The 18,727-nt window shown below is 35.9% G+C and overlaps 1 protein-coding gene across 1 annotated transcript; it reads left to right on the forward strand.

Annotated features, from left to right (window-relative positions):
- Positions 1 to 3,419: 3,419 nt before the first annotated feature.
- TNFAIP6 (TNF alpha induced protein 6) lies at positions 3,420 to 15,993 on the forward strand. The gene is made up of 6 exons (XM_090267404.1): positions 3,420 to 3,583; positions 6,817 to 6,954; positions 8,376 to 8,537; positions 11,739 to 11,967; positions 13,699 to 13,739; positions 15,273 to 15,993. The coding sequence occupies exons 1-6, from the start codon at positions 3,490 to 3,492 to the stop codon at positions 15,440 to 15,442; spliced, it is 834 nt and encodes a 277-aa protein (XP_090123530.1). The 5' UTR covers positions 3,420 to 3,489; the 3' UTR covers positions 15,443 to 15,993.
- The last annotated feature ends 2,734 nt before the right edge of the window (positions 15,994 to 18,727 follow it).

Here is an 18,727-nt window from a genome sequence, read left to right on the forward strand (position 1 = left end):
GAAATTCTACTTCAGAGTCTCATTTTTTAAAGAGCATTTGTGTAATAGTGAGGTCAGTCAACCACGGTGCCAGCTTAGGAGATCTCAGTCTTGTTCAGTGCAGTCTCAGCCCACACCAGATGTGGAGTTCTCCCCACCATGCCTTTAGGTATCTTCTAGATGCTTAGGCTGATGGGCATTGGAACATTGTGGGAAAGCAACCAAAAGGGGAGCTGCCTCTGTGAAACACAAACAAGCAAGAAAACAGTCTTGCCCTGGCTGGTGTGGCTCAGTGGATTGAGTGCCAGCTTGCAAGCCAGAGGGTCACCAGTTTGATTCCCACAGCGAGGACACATGCCTGGGTTGCGGGTTAGGTCCCCAGTTGTGGGCTCGCCGGAGGCAACCACACAGTAGTATTTCTCTCCCTTTCTTTCTCCCTCCCTTCCCTTCTCTCTAAAAATAAATAAATAAAATCTTTTAAAAAGAAAAGAAAAGAAAACAGTCTTGCTAAGTTTTCAGCCAGTCCCTGGCAGGAGAAAAGGCGTCGATGAATGCCCTGCCCAACAGATCAAGAGATGGGGGACAAGTACGGGGGAGAGAGGAAGTTGAGGGTTTGGTGGTATTGAACAATGAAGGCAGAGCATCTGACCAGTAGAGTTTTCTGAGCCCTTGGAAGGAATTTTTATCTAGTGTATCATCTCTCTGCTCCTCAGACACATTCTGGGTAGTGTGAACTGGGAGCTGGGTGGGGTCGCACTTATCTTGGGCACCTTCCAAGCCAGGTTCATAAGTAACACTCTCTTTGCAACTCCTCTCTGCTTTTCCCTCTTACTCTCCCCTGCTTCCCACCCACACCCGCTGCATCTTTTCCACATAAAAATTTCATTCTCTTTTCTTCCGCAATAGAAATGAACACCCCCTTGTGGACAAAAAAGGGGACACATACTAAACCTGATAAACTCAGGGGAGGCCAGCATAGCAAGCCCTACAAACTCAAAAAGACCGAAAATAACCACATAGGATAGTCTGAACATAAAAAAAGGAAGGTATTCATGTCCTGAGCCTGTAGCTTCCCAGACAGAGGCCTATATTTACCTTAAGTGAGCCTTCCCCATTGTCTTTTTGCATCTAGGATAACATACATTTGAATTGTCAGAGAGATCTCCTTTTCCAGACTCCTCAAGGCACACATGCCAGAGCACACACACCCTTCATTGTTATCTTGTTTCCCACATACCATCGCTATGTGCTGTAAATGTCACTATCCTGTATTCACTAATGTACAAGAAGTATGTGTCTCTCTCTTTTACTTTTTATCTAATTGCAGAAATTTCCCAGTTTTGCTTTCCCTTGCCCCTTAATCTACCACCAGTGGATTTCATGGAATCCTCCTTATGTCTCCACCTTTGAGTCTAATGGATATAATAAGCTGCAAAACTGCCATTTTCTGGAGCATTTTCTCAATTCATTGAGATTTTGTTTCCTGGCAATTGTGGCCAGTTTAGTTCAAATAAACTCATAAAAATTCTCTACATATTTGGACATTTCTTAAGTCAACCCTCAAAACCAGAGCCCACATCATTAGGCACTGTTTTCTATTTGTTGGATGATAGGAAGGACAGGGTTTCCAAACTTTGTAAAAAGAAATCCTTGTCCTCTCCATGGGGAGCTGGGAAAGAGGAGAAGAAAATTTGTCCACTCTGGATTGGGTTAATCCATTAAAACAATCATTAAATTTTCACATTAAAGCAAGATGAACATTCACACCCTGCTGTACTTGGAGTTTCATTAAAATGCAAATGAATAAAGGAAGGGTATCTGTTGTTAGTTATTTGACCTAAGTAAAGATTAATTTCCAGCACTTTCCTGAGAGTAATTTTTGATAAATGAGAACCAGGGACATTGGGTCCTTCGAAGAGATGCAGGAAGGGCATGACCAGAGGTTGTAACCAGGCAAAGAATAGGGAAGGCTGTGAGGGTTTTGCTATATCACTGTGCAAGGAAAGTTATATTTACTTCTTAAACCACAAACTTAAAATACTCATGTAATTCTACTTTCCAAACCAATACCAGTTTGTTCCTTCCAACTATCTATTCATCCTTTCTTGCTGACCATGCTGAAACTTTCTAACCCTATAGTGGAACTGGGATACAATGCTCTCATCTCTCATTTGCGGGGGGTTGGGGGGCCCCCAAATAGAGATTTTGAACCCTTATAATTTTATGCATACTGCAGCGAGCATCCAATAAATTCTGTACCCTCAACCTATGTTCTCACAACTGCTTTTCTGGGGAGAGATGAGGTCAAGCCAAGCCTTCAATGTTCAATGCAATGATGCCTAATGGATTCAAGGCCAACTTAAGACCAGAGCATGTCCAGAAAGTTGTTTTCAAAGAATTCCAATCACTGGAGGAACTAACAAAGTGTTCAATGAGAGAAACAAACATAATGGAAGCAAACGGGAAGCAGTCTGGCAGCAAAGGGCGACTTTCAAGAAAGAGAAGCAAAAGCTACCAAAAATTGGCTGACAATCAGCAGGAAATGCCAGTAGCACCAGAGCACTGGGGTTATCTACAGACATGCTACCAAAGGACCCTAAACAAAAGAGAACAAATTGTGGGATATTTTAAGGCGTGGTGACCTTACTATGATAATTATTACCTATTATTTTGATCATCTTCAAAGTTAGAGTGGTTGGGGAAAGTAGGACCATATTTTTATTAAGTATGACTATCTACCCATCCATCTTTTCCCCCCAAATTTCAAGGATTTGTGGCTTGGGAGAATTTGTGTTAGAATGCTGTTGGAATATCCTAAGCCTCTAAAACTGCATTACTTTTCTGGGAGCTGATGTATTTACCTGCTAACCACGATAAACCAAGGACTGCAACAGACCCTACCCCAGGAGAAAAGCAGACAGAGGGTAAAGAAATCCTAGATCACTGGAGATGGTTTAGGATTTGCTAAGTTGTGCACATTTTTTTGTTTTAAATCTTCTATACTAGCTTGGCAATATTTAGGGAAAACTAAAGTAACATTACCAGGGTCAAGTTCGAGGTTAGTGCTTAATCCCACACCCCATGCTCCACAATTGACTTACTACAAATGTCATTCAGGGTTTTTCTTAAAATTCATACTGAAGTTTTTTGTTGTTGTTTTTAATCACTGCTGAATCTGCATCAAGTTACATAAACTTCCTAATAAAAAATGTCTGTGACAGACAGAATTAACGAACACCTTCTCGAGTAAGTGAATTTTAAAATGTAGATGATCACTATATCCTTAGTAATAGTTGCCAATGCAAATGAGTCAGAGGATTGCTTCAGACACTGAGTTAATTGTGAAACTCTGCAGCGGGAAATGCCATTGGAGAGTAGCTGCTGACCTCACAGTTGAAAAAACCATTTAAAAGATGTGGAAACCAGATGTTTCAGTCACATTTGAGCCTCTGCTCTGAGAATTTATCCTGAGGAGCCCCTCATAGGCTGTTACTTCTCTACGACGGAGATATGATCATCATAATTTACTTATTTGTCTTGCTGTGGGAAGAGGCTCACGGATGGGGATTCAAGAATGGTATCTTTCATAACTCCATATGGCTTGGTAAGAAACTTCACTCATTGAGATTCTTGTTGGAAATGTCACTTCTTTGAATTCATGAAGATGTGAATCAAAGCAGTAGTTTTTTCTGTTCTGTTCAAACCTGATGTTTCCAAAGAAAATGCTTAGGAAAGATAGCTTTCAGAATGCCTATACTATTTGTAAATAGTGTTCCTGCCTTCTAAAATTAAAAAAATAGGTTTTTATAAAGTAAACTGTTCAGTAGGAAATAGAGGTTAATATTTATATTCCATATGAAAATATATTTTAAACTTTTCATAGCAGATGTGGTGGTATAGTGGGGAATGTTTCTTTAACAAAAACACCAATAAATTATTTTGCTTTTATTCCAATGCATTTGCAGTCAGATTTTATAGCAGGTGATAGAAACAGGATCATAACAGGTAAATTGGAATATACAATAACCTCATAGTTATTGCTCTATGTATTCTGATCTGTAGTGCATACCTTGCTTTTTCCAAACAACTTTTGACTAGTTTGACAAAGCCAGCTAGTAATATAGAGAAAAGAATTTTTAAAGCTTCTATTTCTGAATGCATTCTTACCACTTTGATTCCTTTTGTTTGAACTATCCATGTACTTTTTTACCTCTTTTGTTAGACAAGAAAAGTTTCCTTTGTTGTTTTGTTTTGTTAAATGTAAATAAGGAATAACATGGGCCTAACTGTGAATATAAACAATAGACAAAAAACACCAAATACTGAAAACCCAAAATATCTTTTATTCTAAACAAAGCTTTAATTTTCATGATACTAATTAATATTGCTGTACATTCATTATTGTGTTTGATAGCGAAAATAATTTGAATTCTCAAAAAGAAAATTGAGGGATTCTTGTATCAAATAAAGAAATAAAGAGAAAGCAAAATTAACCTACATCCTGGTTTTATGCCTGCTAAGCAACACACAGTTGTAGAATATTTCAGCACGTTTCTCCCTGGTAATAATAACTGCAGTCATGCGGATTTCATTAAAAAGCTTGATTTGCAATGCACGGCCTTACTGCCTCTTTTTGCAGCTTGAGCCAGTGAACTAGTTTTGTGCCGAACAGTGAGATCCATTTGGCCAAGATGGGGTCTGGGATTTACTAGAAGAATGAACAAGTCTCTGTTTATTGTCACTGCACACAATCAAACTTAGGAAATATACACATACTTTTTAGACATGAGAAAGATTGTCATGAAACAGTAAGAATTAAACCCATGTAGATGAACTTTGAAATGCTGTAAAACTCTCTGTTGATCAAGTTATTTGGAATTGTTGTTGTTGGCTTTCTTAAAAAGTGATTTTGTATTTTACAAAAATATAAACCTGGATAATAGAAATTCAGTCCTAGAGGAAAGAGGAGTAAACTCGAATGTTTGTTAATAATATGCTGCAAATTTGAGGCTTGGGGAAATTGCACATTGCTTCAATCTGGGACAAATTATTGACCACTCAAACTAGCACAAATTGTTTACAGTTGGTTAAGTCAATATAGTATGAGAAACTATTTAAGGAGGAAAGAGAGTTGGATTAGGAGGCAAGAATCAGCTAGCAACTATCAAGGATAAGGCACTTTAAACCCTTGTTCTTAGTCCCACCCTGGTAAAACAAGAAGGTTGAAATAGAGGACTACTAAGGTTGATTTTTAACCCTGGTACCATAAGTTGTACCATCATAAATTGGGATATTCTGTACTTGCATTGCCCACTAGTGACCAAATTGCTTGGGAACAGAATATGATCCATGGCACCTAGAGAAGTACCGCACGGTATATGCTCAGAAAAACCAGATTGGAAACTAGTGAAAGTTTAGTAATGAGGCTTTACCATATAAAAGGGGGAAATGACCTTGTGTTCTCTGACTTTTAAGTATCAGATCAATTAAGATATTCAGTAATGGGCCTTTACTGTATAATGTATAAGAGGATCGCTTGGAGTCCTGAAAAACAGGGAAAATGCCAAACAGCATCCCCCGTTGAGTTGTGGGAATGTCAACTTCAGCCCGGGGAGGAGAGCAAGAAACAATATTTCTAGTAGAGCTGGCTTTATGTCACTGCATGCCAAGATATATGTGTCTCATTGAAAACAGTCTCGATGGTGGCTGATTGCAGAGGTCAGGGTACAGGCACAGAACCGTTATGACAGTCTACATACAACTATTTAGAGCTATGTTATGATTATTGTCCTGGGAATCTTTTCACATTGTTTCCATGGCAAAATGCACTTCAAACTCAAAACACTCAATTTAAATAGTGATCTACTGGAAGACAGCTTCTCTATGATTTAACATAACCAAAAATATGTTGGACACAAATGCAAACAAACAAACAAAAAAACAAATAAAGAACTTAGGAACGAGTAGTTAGGTGTGCCCAGGATTTTTTCTCATGTGTTTGAATCTAGGTTTTAAAAAAATGGGGGGTGGGGGGGCAATACAGAAAAAGTGGGACAATTATAATAGAAAAACAATAAAAATAAATTTAAAAAATTTTTTTATTTATTGATTTGGGGGGAGGGAGGGAAACATCGATTTGTTGTTCCACTTATTCATGAATTCATTTGTTCATTCTTATATGTGCCCTGACTGGGGATCAAACCTACAACCTTGACATATACAGGATGGTACTCCAACCAAATGAGCTACCCAGCCAGAGCAGTTTTCTTTTCTTTAGTGCAGTATTTGTTTGCTTTGGATACCTTTAAACTTTCCCTCAGTTTTTGATTTGTTTACCAAATCCTCAATTATATTGCATTAGTCATTTCCCTTGAATGGATATTTTGGCTTATTTTTCTCCATCTTTGTGAGCCTACATAATGGATCAATTTTCATGGTTTCTTCTGCCTTCACCTCCTTTTTTCTCCTATTAGTTTCCATTCCAAGTTCTTATATGACTTCAAGCCAAAAAAAAAAAAAAAAAAAGAAGTAAAAACTTTATCACCTTTGGTAGTGTAGAAATACAATGTACTAAAATTCTTTCAGGCTGTCAGTTCAGAAACATAATTTAGCCTCAAATTTTTGTCTGTGTCCCCAGATTCCCCTGAAATTCTCCCTCGTTCATATTTTTCCCCCAAAGCTTTCTAATAATGAAAATGTAGCTACCCAAGGCAGCTGACACAGGGAACCCTTTGGCAGGAATAAAAGCTGATGTAATCTTCCAGCTGAGCTCACAAAATTTCCCTTGTTTTACAAGAATGAATAGTAATGCATTTACAATGTTTTGTGAATTCACAGAACAAGCAGCAGGAGTGTACCACAGAGAAGCTCGGTCTGGCAAATACAAGCTCACCTACGTAGAAGCAAAGGCGGTGTGTGAATATGAAGGTGGTCGTCTGGCCACTTACAAGCAACTAGAGGCAGCCAGAAAAATTGGTAACTGATTTGACAGTGACTTTCTTTCTCTGTCACCCATGGGAAAAAGTATTCCACCTTTCCTGTAACCCCTTAATAAGACTTCTCTATTCACCCTTGCTCACAGTTCTCTGAGCCCCTATGACATTTCTGCCCTCTGCCTTTTCCCATCCTCTCTGCCTAGAGCTAGTTAGTGGAAAATTTCTAATACTAGCAACTTATTTGGAGTCACAACCCATTGTGAGATAATAAATAAAAATCAGATGAAAATGAAGACATTAACTCAACATCATTTCAATTTCTTGTACATTTAAGGCCATTGTTATTCACTTTTAATATTGTTCTAGCTCTTTGTGACTTCTGCGTATGGGTTTTCTCAGCTGTTAGGTGATGTTACTATGTTAAGTCTCACAAGGAAATTTACCTTGTAGAAGAAACATTGAATTTAGTGTTTTTTTTTCAAATTTTCTCTTTTTTTAACATTAAGTGGGAGAATGCATTTGTATTGCAGGACCAAAAGCTATGAGGAAAAGAGAATAAACAAGTTATAAGATGGTAGGAGAAAGGAACTGGGAAGATGATGTCAGAAGACCTGGTGAAAAACCAGTAATTAACTAGTGCTTTTTGTTTCTTTATCTTAAAAAAATGACCTGCTACTGTCTCTCCTGGGCTTTCAAGAGTCTACAAAAGGCCACCTGCATTTGGAACTCTTATCCTTTGAAGAAACCCCTTTGCTGATAGGAAAATAACTGGCAAAGCTTATGCTATTATGATAATTACCGAAAGCAAAAATACAGGTGTTCTCTAAAATGCCCCAAAGCCTCCCCACATAACTACTCACTCTATTCCCACAAGAATGAGTGTCACAATAACTGGAATGATGGATACAAAAAAGCCAAAGCCATTACTAGCTGCCTTGGACTTCAAGTAAAATTGTTCTTGGATGGCATTGGCAAATATTTAAACAGCCTCCAAAGCTGGGCAAGAAAAACTAGGCTAAGGCTTTGTTTGAAATTTATGAGTGCTTTTATCCCTCTTCAGATTTTTAAAAATATTAGCAATATCTTAATTGATCCTGAAATAGAAATTAATTAAACCATCATCTGAATTTTTTTTCATGATTGATAGTAATTTCAGAAATTATCTCATTGCACTAGATAGGTTGCTGGTGAAAAGAAGCCAGCTCTGAAATTGAATGTTTTCATATCCATGGTATTATGATTTATATTTCATCTGCATCTTATTCTTTAAGATGTCATTTTCTAGCAAAAGTCAGATGTTATACTCTATATGTGTTCCAATTTTATTATTACTTTTTAAAAGAGAACAATTTTCCCCCTTTTACATGAACTCTCACTGTTGGAAGGGGCGATGTTTGTAAAGATGAACTTCTCTTGCCTGAGTTTACCAGTTAAGTGTAAAACCCTTTCATTCTCTTGCAGGATTTCATGTCTGTGCTGCTGGGTGGATGGCCAAGGGCAGAGTTGGATACCCCATTGTGAAGCCAGGGCCCAACTGTGGATTTGGAAAAATTGGTATTATTGATTATGGAGTCCGTCTCAACAGGAGTGAAAGATGGGATGCTTACTGCTACAATCCACACGGTTTGTTAGAAATAATAATTTTATATTTTGCAAAAACACATGTTACTAAGAGGTTGTTAAAAAAAAATAGCTTCTTTTTCCAGAGATAAATCAATTTAGCGATGATAATTATTAGTAACTACCATGCATAGAGTGATTATGCTGTGTCAGACAATGATTTATGTTCCTTAATCTACACTGTCACTCAATGTTCACCACCCTGCAAGGAACTATTTTTATACTCATTTAAAATTTTTAAAAATATGTTTATTGATTTGAGAGAGAGAAACACTGATGCGAGAGAGAGAGAAACATCAACTGGATGCCTTTCGTACCCACCCCCATTGGGGATCGAACCTGCAAACTAGGTATGATCCCTGACAGGAAATCGGACCTTCAACCTTTTGGTGGATGGTATAATGCTCCAACCAACTGAGCCACATTGACAAGGGCCACACCCTGTTTAGAAATTAGGAAACTGAGAGTTTAAGAGCTTAAGAAGTTGCCCTGGCTGAATTGTCAGTTGGTTGGAGCATGGTCCCATACACCAAAATGTTATAGGATCGATCCCAGTTGGGGTGCATATAGGAGGCAACTGATAGATGTTTCTCTCTCAAATCAATGTTTCTCTCTTTCTCTACCCACTTCCTCTCTCTCTAAAACCAATAAAAACATATCCTCAGGTGAGGATTAGAAAAATAAATAAATAGCCTTGGCTAGTATCACTCAGTGGGTTGAAGGCCCACCTGTGAACTGAAAGGTCACCGGTTTGATTCCCATTCAGGGCAGAAGCCTGGGTTGCTGGCCAAGGTCTCCAGCTGGGGGCATGCAAGAAGCAACTGATTGATTTTTTTTTTTTTCTCTTGCACATTGATATCTTTCATCCTCTCTTTCTCCCTCTCTTCCCTTCTCTCTAAACACATAAATAAATAAATTAAATAAATAAATACAGTTGTCCCTCACATCACGGGTGTTACATTCTAGACCCCCCCCCCCGTGAAGTAGGAACCTTACATTTATTCTACACTCTTAAACCTACGTAACTTAAACAACATACATATATAGTACTGCAAAATCCCGTGATATAGCGAAAAATCCGTGATAAATAATTAAATATAATATTTTTTAAAATCCCGTGATACAGTGAGGCCACGATGAGTGAACTGCAATTAGAGAGGGACTACTATAAAAAAAATCTTATCAATCACTAAATAAATGGCTTCAGTAACTTATCCAAACCTAGGCTAGATCCTCAGAAACCTAGTCAACTTTTTGAATCTGTCATTTCCAAAATAGAAAAAGATGAGGCAATAACTATATGTAACAAAATATACAGCTGAATGGATATGGCTAAATAAACAACCAAAATAGTTAAGTATTTGAATTTTTATCCTAATCTAATAATATATACAACAAAGAAAGGATTTTTATGGGACAGAGCGAGTCACTCCAAAAGCTGGCACTATACATACATATGTACATATATAAACTATGTATTGTATAGATTATAATAATAAAATAAAAATAGCTTACAAGTTATATAACATCCTTAAGTTATTCTCCATAGTTTATCCTCAGAATAATCCTGTGTGGGAAGTAATAGGAGAGGTATGATTATATTTATTTTACAAATGAAGAAACTGAGATATAGAGAGGTCACAGATCTGATCTGTTGTCACTCCTCAATCTTTCTAAGATCCTCTTCTACCTTGGAGATAAGCTTCCTTAACTTCTATGGGAGTAAAGATTCTAACAGATTTTTAAAAGTTACTTTAAAGAAGAATGTTCTTGGAAAAGTCCTCTAATTGATAAAAGAAAAATATCGACTACTACAAGAATCAGCGCTACCACCACTTAGATTATTTTTGAGTTTCCAGCTTTTGTTTTGTTTTTCAAAACACTAGACACCTACTTCATATGGAATTAAAATTAATCAGGGCCCCTCCACAGCTTTCCCTCTAGGTCATACTGCAAGCCATTGGTTCTGACAGAGGTTGTTCTTATAACAAGTTATGTGACACAATATAAATCTATAAAATAAAAAATGAGTCCTGGCCAGGTAGTTCAGCTGGTTAGAACATTGACCTGATACACCAGGGTTGTGGGTTCCATCCACGGTCAGGGCATATATAAGAATCAGCCAATGAACGCATAAATAAGTGGAACAACAAATTGATGTCTGTCTGTCTCTCAAACCAATAATTATTTTTAAAATTTTTGTTATTACAGTTGTCCCAATTTTTCCCCCTTTGCTCTCTGCCATCCATCCCACCCCCTCTCCCAGAGACAGTCTCCACCCTGTTGTCCATGTCCATGGGTCATTCATACATATTTCTTGACTAGTCCATTCCCCTCCTTCCACCCTTATCTGCCACCTACCTCCCCTCTGGTTGCTGTCAGTCTGTTCCATGTTGCCATGCCTCTGGTTCTATTTTGCTCGCTTTGTTTGTTTTGTTCATTAGGTTCCTCTTATAGGTGAGATAATACAGTATTTGTCTTTTGCCTCCTGGCTTATTTTACTTAGCATAATATTCTCTAGTTCCATCCATGTTAAAAAAAATTTTTTTTAAGAAAAATAACTTTAAAAAAGCAAACATAAGTATCTCAATGAAATCCTCGAATAAGATTAGGCATTAGTTTAAAACCCAGAAAAAGGGTATAGAAAGATTATAAATTATTCCTTTTAATTGGATTAGAGTGACTTTCAAGGTCTCTTGTAATCCTGAAATTCTATAATGGTTTTCCAAACAGAATTTACTGGACTCCTTATTCAAAATATTCAAACCTCTGAAGACGCAGTGATGACACAACAGGACAAAAACATTCCTGCCATCTTCTCTGGGCTGTTGATAGCATGAATATACGTATCTGTCAAAACATATGGGTGTGTCAATAAGATTAGTACATTCTACACTTAAAAGATTTAAAAAAGCAAAAATAATGTAACCAGGAGCACAATTAAATTACTATTTTTATTGCTATTTTTTTAAATTTACAAATGTCTGTTTATTTTAGAGAGCTGAGCAACTATTGATGAAAAATGCGTTTATTCTTTAGCTGCAAGAATACATTATATACTATAAACGATGCATTTAAGCCATTTCTTTACTATTTCATAAAGTGTAATAAATAGGTGAACGCTAAAACGTGAATATCACTTTAAAGTAGGAATAATTTTTTTCTAATGCTTTCTTATCTCCCCCTACCTCCACCCCATTGCAGCGAAAGAATGTGGCGGTGTCTTTACAGATCCAAAGAGAATTTTTAAATCTCCAGGCTTCCCAAATGAGTATGATGATAACCAGATTTGCTACTGGCACATTAGGCTCAAGTATGGTCAGCGTATTCACCTGAGTTTTTTGGACTTTGACCTCGAAGATGACCCAGCTTGCTTGGCTGACTATGTTGAAATATATGACAGTTATGATGATATCCATGGCTTTGTGGGAAGGTATGTATTGTTTCCCCTACAGGAAGTTAAAGAAACATGCGATATTGTGTTTAATGTTTCTTTCATTTTTCCCCAACTACCCCTACAATATTGACTTACCAGTGTTTCTACATTCCCATAACACCATATCCTTTTTAAATGAAGATTTTCCTTAATATGTTAAGCCATAGTCTTATTTTTAAAAGTGATAGCTGCCTTTTGATCATTGTTAAGCTGTAACGATTAGTTTAATAGCATATTTACAAAGGCCTCAGAATTGACAAGCAACAGGAGGAAGAGGGATGTGAGATGGGAAATTTGTTGAGGTTTTAAGTGTTCTGGTGTCTGTCAACCTCTAAAAGTAATTATAAATTCAGTAATTGGTGCCTTTCTTCTGTGTACAAAGCATTGTGCTGAGTATTATGGGTATCTGTACAGTAAAGAAGCAAACACAGCCCCTCCTTTCATACAATTTAACTAAACCTACAATGGGTAGCTTCTTAAAAATAGTTTTCTTTGCCATAAAGAAGCAAGTGCTCCTTTCTTCAGTATTTCTCTCTTGGTTTTCAACATACACGCGGGGACACAATATTTTTGTGCTTTCACCCTAAAACGTTAATATAGTTTAAATTTTGAGAGCCTTACAAAATATTGCAATTTAAAGAGTATGCAATTAAGTGTTTTATATATTTAGGCCGCTACTTAATACTGTGTATTTTAGATTATCAGTTATCAATTCTCCATTATCCATGACAATGAATAAATGAATATGATATTGGGGACAATTTAAAATGACATACTCAATAGTTCTTACATTGACTTTGAAATGTGTAATTAAGTACAAAGAAAAATAAAAGCATTTCTTGCATGAATGAACAACAATTTTAGGAGAAAAAGGTTTTTTTGCTTTTTTTTTGTTCTTTGGTGGAGACTACTGCTATATAAAAAATACAAATAGTTTTAAAAGTATTTTGAAAAAGACATGAAGTGCATTGAAAGAATTAAGAACAAAATATTTTTTGAAAGAATCTACCTCCTACCTTGGGAATTAAGATGATGTTTTTATTGTAAACCTAGTTTCACAAATCAATTACAACCCTAGATTAAAAAAAAGAAAAAAAAAAGCATTTACCATTTTTTAAAGGATTTTAACAGGTTATAAATTTATATTGTGTAACTTACCTTTATAATAGACTTTCCATCCCTCTGAAATAAATTACACTTTTAAAAACTGACAGAACCCTTAACTTTCATATATGTGCAAGGGAGTTCCTTTCGAGGCATGATTCTTATAAAAATCAAATTCTCTTATAACTATAAGTTCCAATGTAATTTTTTCATGTTTAAATCTGTATACTCTAGAATTCCAAAATATAATATCACCAACTATACACTCATTGTCCTTTGACTGTGAAGAAAACTTTATGAGATTATTCAGAAACAAATTTTTAATTTTTCCAAAAAGATTTAAATTCTCTGCTACACAAATAATTTTGTAACAAAAAGTAGAAATGTCACATATTTTTTTCTTAAGAATCTCATTAATTCTTTGAGAAAATTACTTCAAATGTTTTACCCTTTTCTCCATTACAAATTCAAATTTAAAAAAATAAATAAAGTGCTATAAAATAGTAGTAATATGAGACATTACTTAGGGGAAATAAAGCACTTTAGTTATCAATAAGAGCTACTTGCAGTAACTATATAATATTCACGCATGTAACCTCTCTTTTTTAATAAATTCCCTTTCAGATACTGTGGAGACCAGCTTCCAGAAGACATAATTAGTACAGGTAATGGCTCTAAAATAAGGAACAGAAAACTATTATTTGTTTTCACGGCGTCATTGAAAGTGAAGGACCCAGGAGTCATTACTATTTACTTTTTAAAGTTGAGAGAATTGTGGACAGATGTAGCTTGCTGCCATGTAAAATTCAAAGAAGTATTTATTTATACTTAAAAAAGTCTTATGCCAACTCCTTGCACTGAAAATGTGTGGACTCTTGTTATTTGCAGGAAATGCAGTCTGAGATAGTCTTGAATCTATAAATCCATGAATACTGCTGTGGCTTATGATTTCCATAAAATGTAACAAAAGGCCAAAAGTTTTCAGTGATAAAAAATTGAAGTAATTTATAAAGTAGTTAAAAATACCTTCTGCTGCCCTGGCTGGGTGGGTCAAGTGGTTGGAGTGTCATTCCGTACACCAAAGGCTGCAGGTTTGATCTCTGGTCAGGGCACATACCTAGCTTATGGATTCCATCCCCAGTCGGGGCTTGTACAGAAGGCAACTAATTGATGTTTCTCACATGGGTGTGTCTCTTTCTCTCTCTTTCCCTTCCTCTCTCTCTAAAATCAATAAACATATCCTCAAGTGAGGATTAAAAAAATACCTCTGTCACTGAAGAAATTTTATATCTTATTTATTGCATTTTTAAAATCTTAGTATCGCATTTCCCAGAGAGAGCACTGTAAAGAACATAGTACTTTGAAAAGTTTTAATAGGTGCTACACAAGAAAAGAGCTCTAAGGTCAAGTAAATTTGGGTAACACTGGGTTAAGTAATGTTCAACAGGTTTCTTTATTGGAAGACAGCAGAGATCTTTTAATATGTTTATTATGCATAGTGAATCTCAAAAAGCTAGGTATGGTGGGCAATGCATTCCGAATTGTTTTCCTTCTGCAAATTATTTTGTGTGCCTTTGTTCCATGAAATGTAACCTCAAGAAATGTCCTTGTAGTAGCATAAACTCATCTCATTAAGCAATACCACTGCTATTAACCCAAACTGCATTTTCTGCTAAGAACCTTTATTTTCTTAGATGTCATTTTTTTTCTTTTTATTTTCATCACCAGCATTAGTATTTGGCATTTTATATGCTCTATTTTTCATCCAAGTCATAAAATTATCACAATGCTTATGCAACTAAAAACAACAGTCTTTAAGCTCAGATCCTACTAAATTATTCCCACACCCTAGCCTTGTACACCATTCTCTTTTATTCGTCATTATTACAAAAGATGGAAGTACTCGTTCAATATTGAATGAATAATGCTTAAAACTTATCAATTCATTATTCTGTTACAGTCTCTCTAGGAAAAACAAACTTTAAAAACCTTTTGTTATCTAGTCTTTTCTTGAGGACATATTTTGTTAACCAAAAGTTAAAACAAGACATCTTATGAGCTGTAGAAGGTAGATGGGGAATGAGCATTCTATTTTTAAAAACGGAAGGAGAGTCAAAAGGAAGCCCGTTAAGGACATTTTGTCAGCTAAACTGAAGGAGAGTAACATCTTTGTTCTTTTGCATCCTCTTCCTCCCCAGGAAATGTCATGACCTTAAAGTTTCTAAGTGATGCTTCAGTGACTGCAGGAGGTTTCCAAATCAAATATGTTGCAGTGGATCCCCCATCGAAATCCAGTCAAGGAAAAAATGCAAGTACTATTTCTACTGGAAATAAAAACTTTTTAGCTGGAAGATTTAGCCATTTATAAAACAACAAAAAAAGGACACCTAGTATTTATGTTTGTATTTTTTGGAACTCCTTGGATCTTACTTTCATATTATTATTGTTGTTGTTATTAACATTTATTTATTACTTTTCTAAATGTAAATGCAATACCTAATAATTTTGAGAAAATTGGAAAATACAACAGTGTACAGATGATGTGTTGTAAAAAAATACAGAAAACTTAAAATGAGAAAATAAAACCTCTCATAACCCCACTACATGGAAATAACAGGTATTAACATTTACATATTTTTCTTTTAGTCATTTTTTGATTTGTGGTATCTGTATATATGCACCTGCATTTGAAATTTTGGAATTCTGCTCTATATTTTTATATCTTGTTTCTTTAAACCTTGAGATACATGATTTACGTATTTCCCCATGTCATTGAGTATTATGGAAAAACATGATTTTGAACAGCTGTAAAATGTTCCATGGTATGATTGTTCCTTACTTTATTTTAGCCTGTCTCTATTGTGGGATTTTTAAATTGTTTTCATAAATATTGCTTCAATAAACATGTTTGAACATATGCATTTGTATAGCTCTCTGATTGTTTGGGATAACGTCCTAGAAGTGGAGTTATTGGGCCACAGATAAATTAAAATAGAATATTCTTTTTTGATAAGCAAAAAGAACATAATGTTGTGGTTTGAATTTGCAGTATGATTAATGGTTGGTTTACATATTATTTTACAGTTTCATTTCTTTTGTGAATTACTATTCTATGTCTTTCACCCATCTTTTGAATCTGTGTCATCTTTTCTCTTTACTGATTTGTAAGAAATCATTATATATTAGGTATAAAATTTCATGTTTGTCATACATGTTGCATCTTAATTTTGTTTGAAGTTCAATTATTTTATGATGTTTTTAATGTACTAAGATTAAATTTTATTTGCTCTCACACTTATTGCTGCAGTCTCTTGTCGTTGTTCTTACGATAAATATTCCCACTACAAATTGTTGAATGAACTCAAAAAGAGTCAAGAGGCTTTGCTAGAAAACAAATGACAAAGACTTATTCAAGGATCTTAGAGTCTGCAAAATGGAAACACAGCTAAGCAAAACCTAGATGTATTCTGAAGGAGAAAGAAAAGCTGAGAGTTGGTCTTATACCAAAAAATACATTCTTGAGAAGAATCAGTTCTGCATTCTTAGTGTCGGGATTTGTTCAAGGTGGTATGAACAAAAAAGGGGCCACATACTAAGCCCGACAAGCTCAGGGGAGGTCTGTATGGCAGGCCTTACAAACTCAGAATCCAAAAGCAACCACATAAGATGATTTGAACATAAAAATTCTTAACTGAAAGTGAATTGTGTCCCTTACCAGTGTGGCTCAGTTGGTTGGAGCCTCATTTCATACACTAAAAGGTTGAGGGTTCGATTCCCAGTCAGGGCACATGCCCAGGTTGTGAGTTCATTCCTTGATTGAGGTACATGTAGGAGGCAACCAATCGATGTTTCGCTCTCTAAAAATCAATAAACATATATTTTTTAATTACACAAAAAAGGGGTGTCATGGCGGGTAGTCACATCCTAGGCCTGTAGCTCCCCTGGCAAAGGTCAATCTTTACCTCAAGTGAGCCTATCCATTGTCTTTCAGTATCGAAGATAACATAGCCTTAGATTGTTAGAGTAGTCCCCTTTTTCCAGACCCTTCAGGGTACATCCACTGGACCAGAGCAGGAGACCACAGAACCCCTCATTCTTATCTTATTCTCTACATACCATCTCTATGTGCTATAAATTTTAACTGTTAACTCCTAAACCCACCGAAGTAAAAGAAGTATGTCTCTTGATTTTATTCTTTATCTAATCTCAGTGATTTTCCCATTTTGCTTTTTCCTGCCCCTTAATCTACCACCAATGAATTTCATGTAATGCTGCTGACATGATTCTAATGTATAAAATAAGTTGGTTGGTTCCTGGTTGGGGTATGTACAAGAGACAATCGATTGATGTTTCTCTCTCACATCAATGTTTTTTCCCCTCTCTTTCTCCCTCCCTTCTTCTCTCTAAAATAAATAAATAAAATCTTAATAATAAATAAATAAATAAGCTACAAAACTGCCATTCTCAATCTATTGAGATTTTGCTTCCTGGAAATTGTCAGTTTGGCACAAATAAACTCATAAAAGTTCTCTCCAGGTGTGGATGTTTCTTACATCGACAATGGTAATCTTCAGATGTCCAGTGGTCTAGACAATGAAACAATTTATTCTTGAGATCATTTAGATGGCCAGCTGAGGGTTTGATGTATGTCCAGGCATCCAGGTACTGACTCATGACTGGAAAGTTCAGAAGCTTAAGTTCCCAGACTAGTTAAGGCAAGAATAGAATTGTATTTTCATGCCTCAGCTTACTTTATTTTAATGATTTAACATTTTGAACATAGTGATTCCATTTTATAACTTCACACTATTCTTTAAAGTTTAGATATTTATTCATGTATATTTTATTCTTGTTGCCACATGGCTTTGCTTTTTTAGAATGAAAAACTCCTGGTTGTTACTCTGTACACGAGAGGTGGCAGTCACTATCCAATTAAACTTAATAAAAATTTATTCCAGGAACTGTTCTGGACACTTGAGAAACACCCAAGAACCAAATGAACAGAAAACCCTAGGCTTGGGGAGCTTATGTTCTGGTGGGAGGAGAGATACAATAATTAATAAGCATGATAAGTTAGTAAACTACATGTTAGAAATAGAGTTTTGCTTATTAAATTAATAATGGAATAAGTACAGTTTTTTTTTTTTAAGGGTAAGAACTAAAGCCTGGAAGAGGAAGATTAGCAGAGAAGACTTAGAGCAAAGGGTAAATTAGGAGGAAAACCATTTGGAGTCCTAGAAACCAAGTGGAAATGTATCACGTTGGAGAAAATGATCAACTGTTAAATACTGTCAGGAGATCTACAAATGAGAACTGAAAATGACCACTGGATTTAGCAACATGAAGATCATGGTGACTTGGATAAGCAATTCCAATGAGGAAGAGGCAAAAGACCAGCTGGAGTTTGTTGAAGACTGATCTAGAGGACAGGATTGGAGATAGTGAGTCTGGCTATCAAGGAAGTGGTAAATGTCAGGGGAACTGGGTTGAAAGAAAGCTTTCTTGATGGGAATAAACTTAGAGAAGGAAGAGATGCTAGATGCTTTTGAGTAGATGGCACACTGAAAAGAGAGGGACTGAAGAGACTATTGTAGAGATATGGGTTGACTTATGGGAAGGTCCGAAAGGATGGTGAATCACTGTGTTTTCAACC

This window comes from Furipterus horrens, unplaced genomic scaffold (genome assembly GCF_987537825.1).
Source record: "Furipterus horrens unplaced genomic scaffold, mFurHor1.1.pri manual_scaffold_1, whole genome shotgun sequence".
In the NCBI taxonomy this organism is placed as follows: domain Eukaryota; kingdom Metazoa; phylum Chordata; class Mammalia; order Chiroptera; family Furipteridae; genus Furipterus; species Furipterus horrens.

What these genes read in the sequence shown, in the direction of transcription:
- TNFAIP6 (XM_090267404.1), top strand. Translation starts at nt 3,490, where the DNA reads ATGATCATCATAATTTACTTATTTGTCTTGCTGTGGGAAGAGGCTCAC. An exon ending in AGAGGCAGCCAGAAAAATTG is followed by an intron (nt 6,955 to 8,375) that starts GTAACTGATTTG and finishes ATTCTCTTGCAG; the next exon opens with GATTTCATGTCTGTGCTGCT. An exon ending in ATCCATGGCTTTGTGGGAAG is followed by an intron (nt 11,968 to 13,698) that starts GTATGTATTGTT and finishes ATTCCCTTTCAG; the next exon opens with ATACTGTGGAGACCAGCTTC.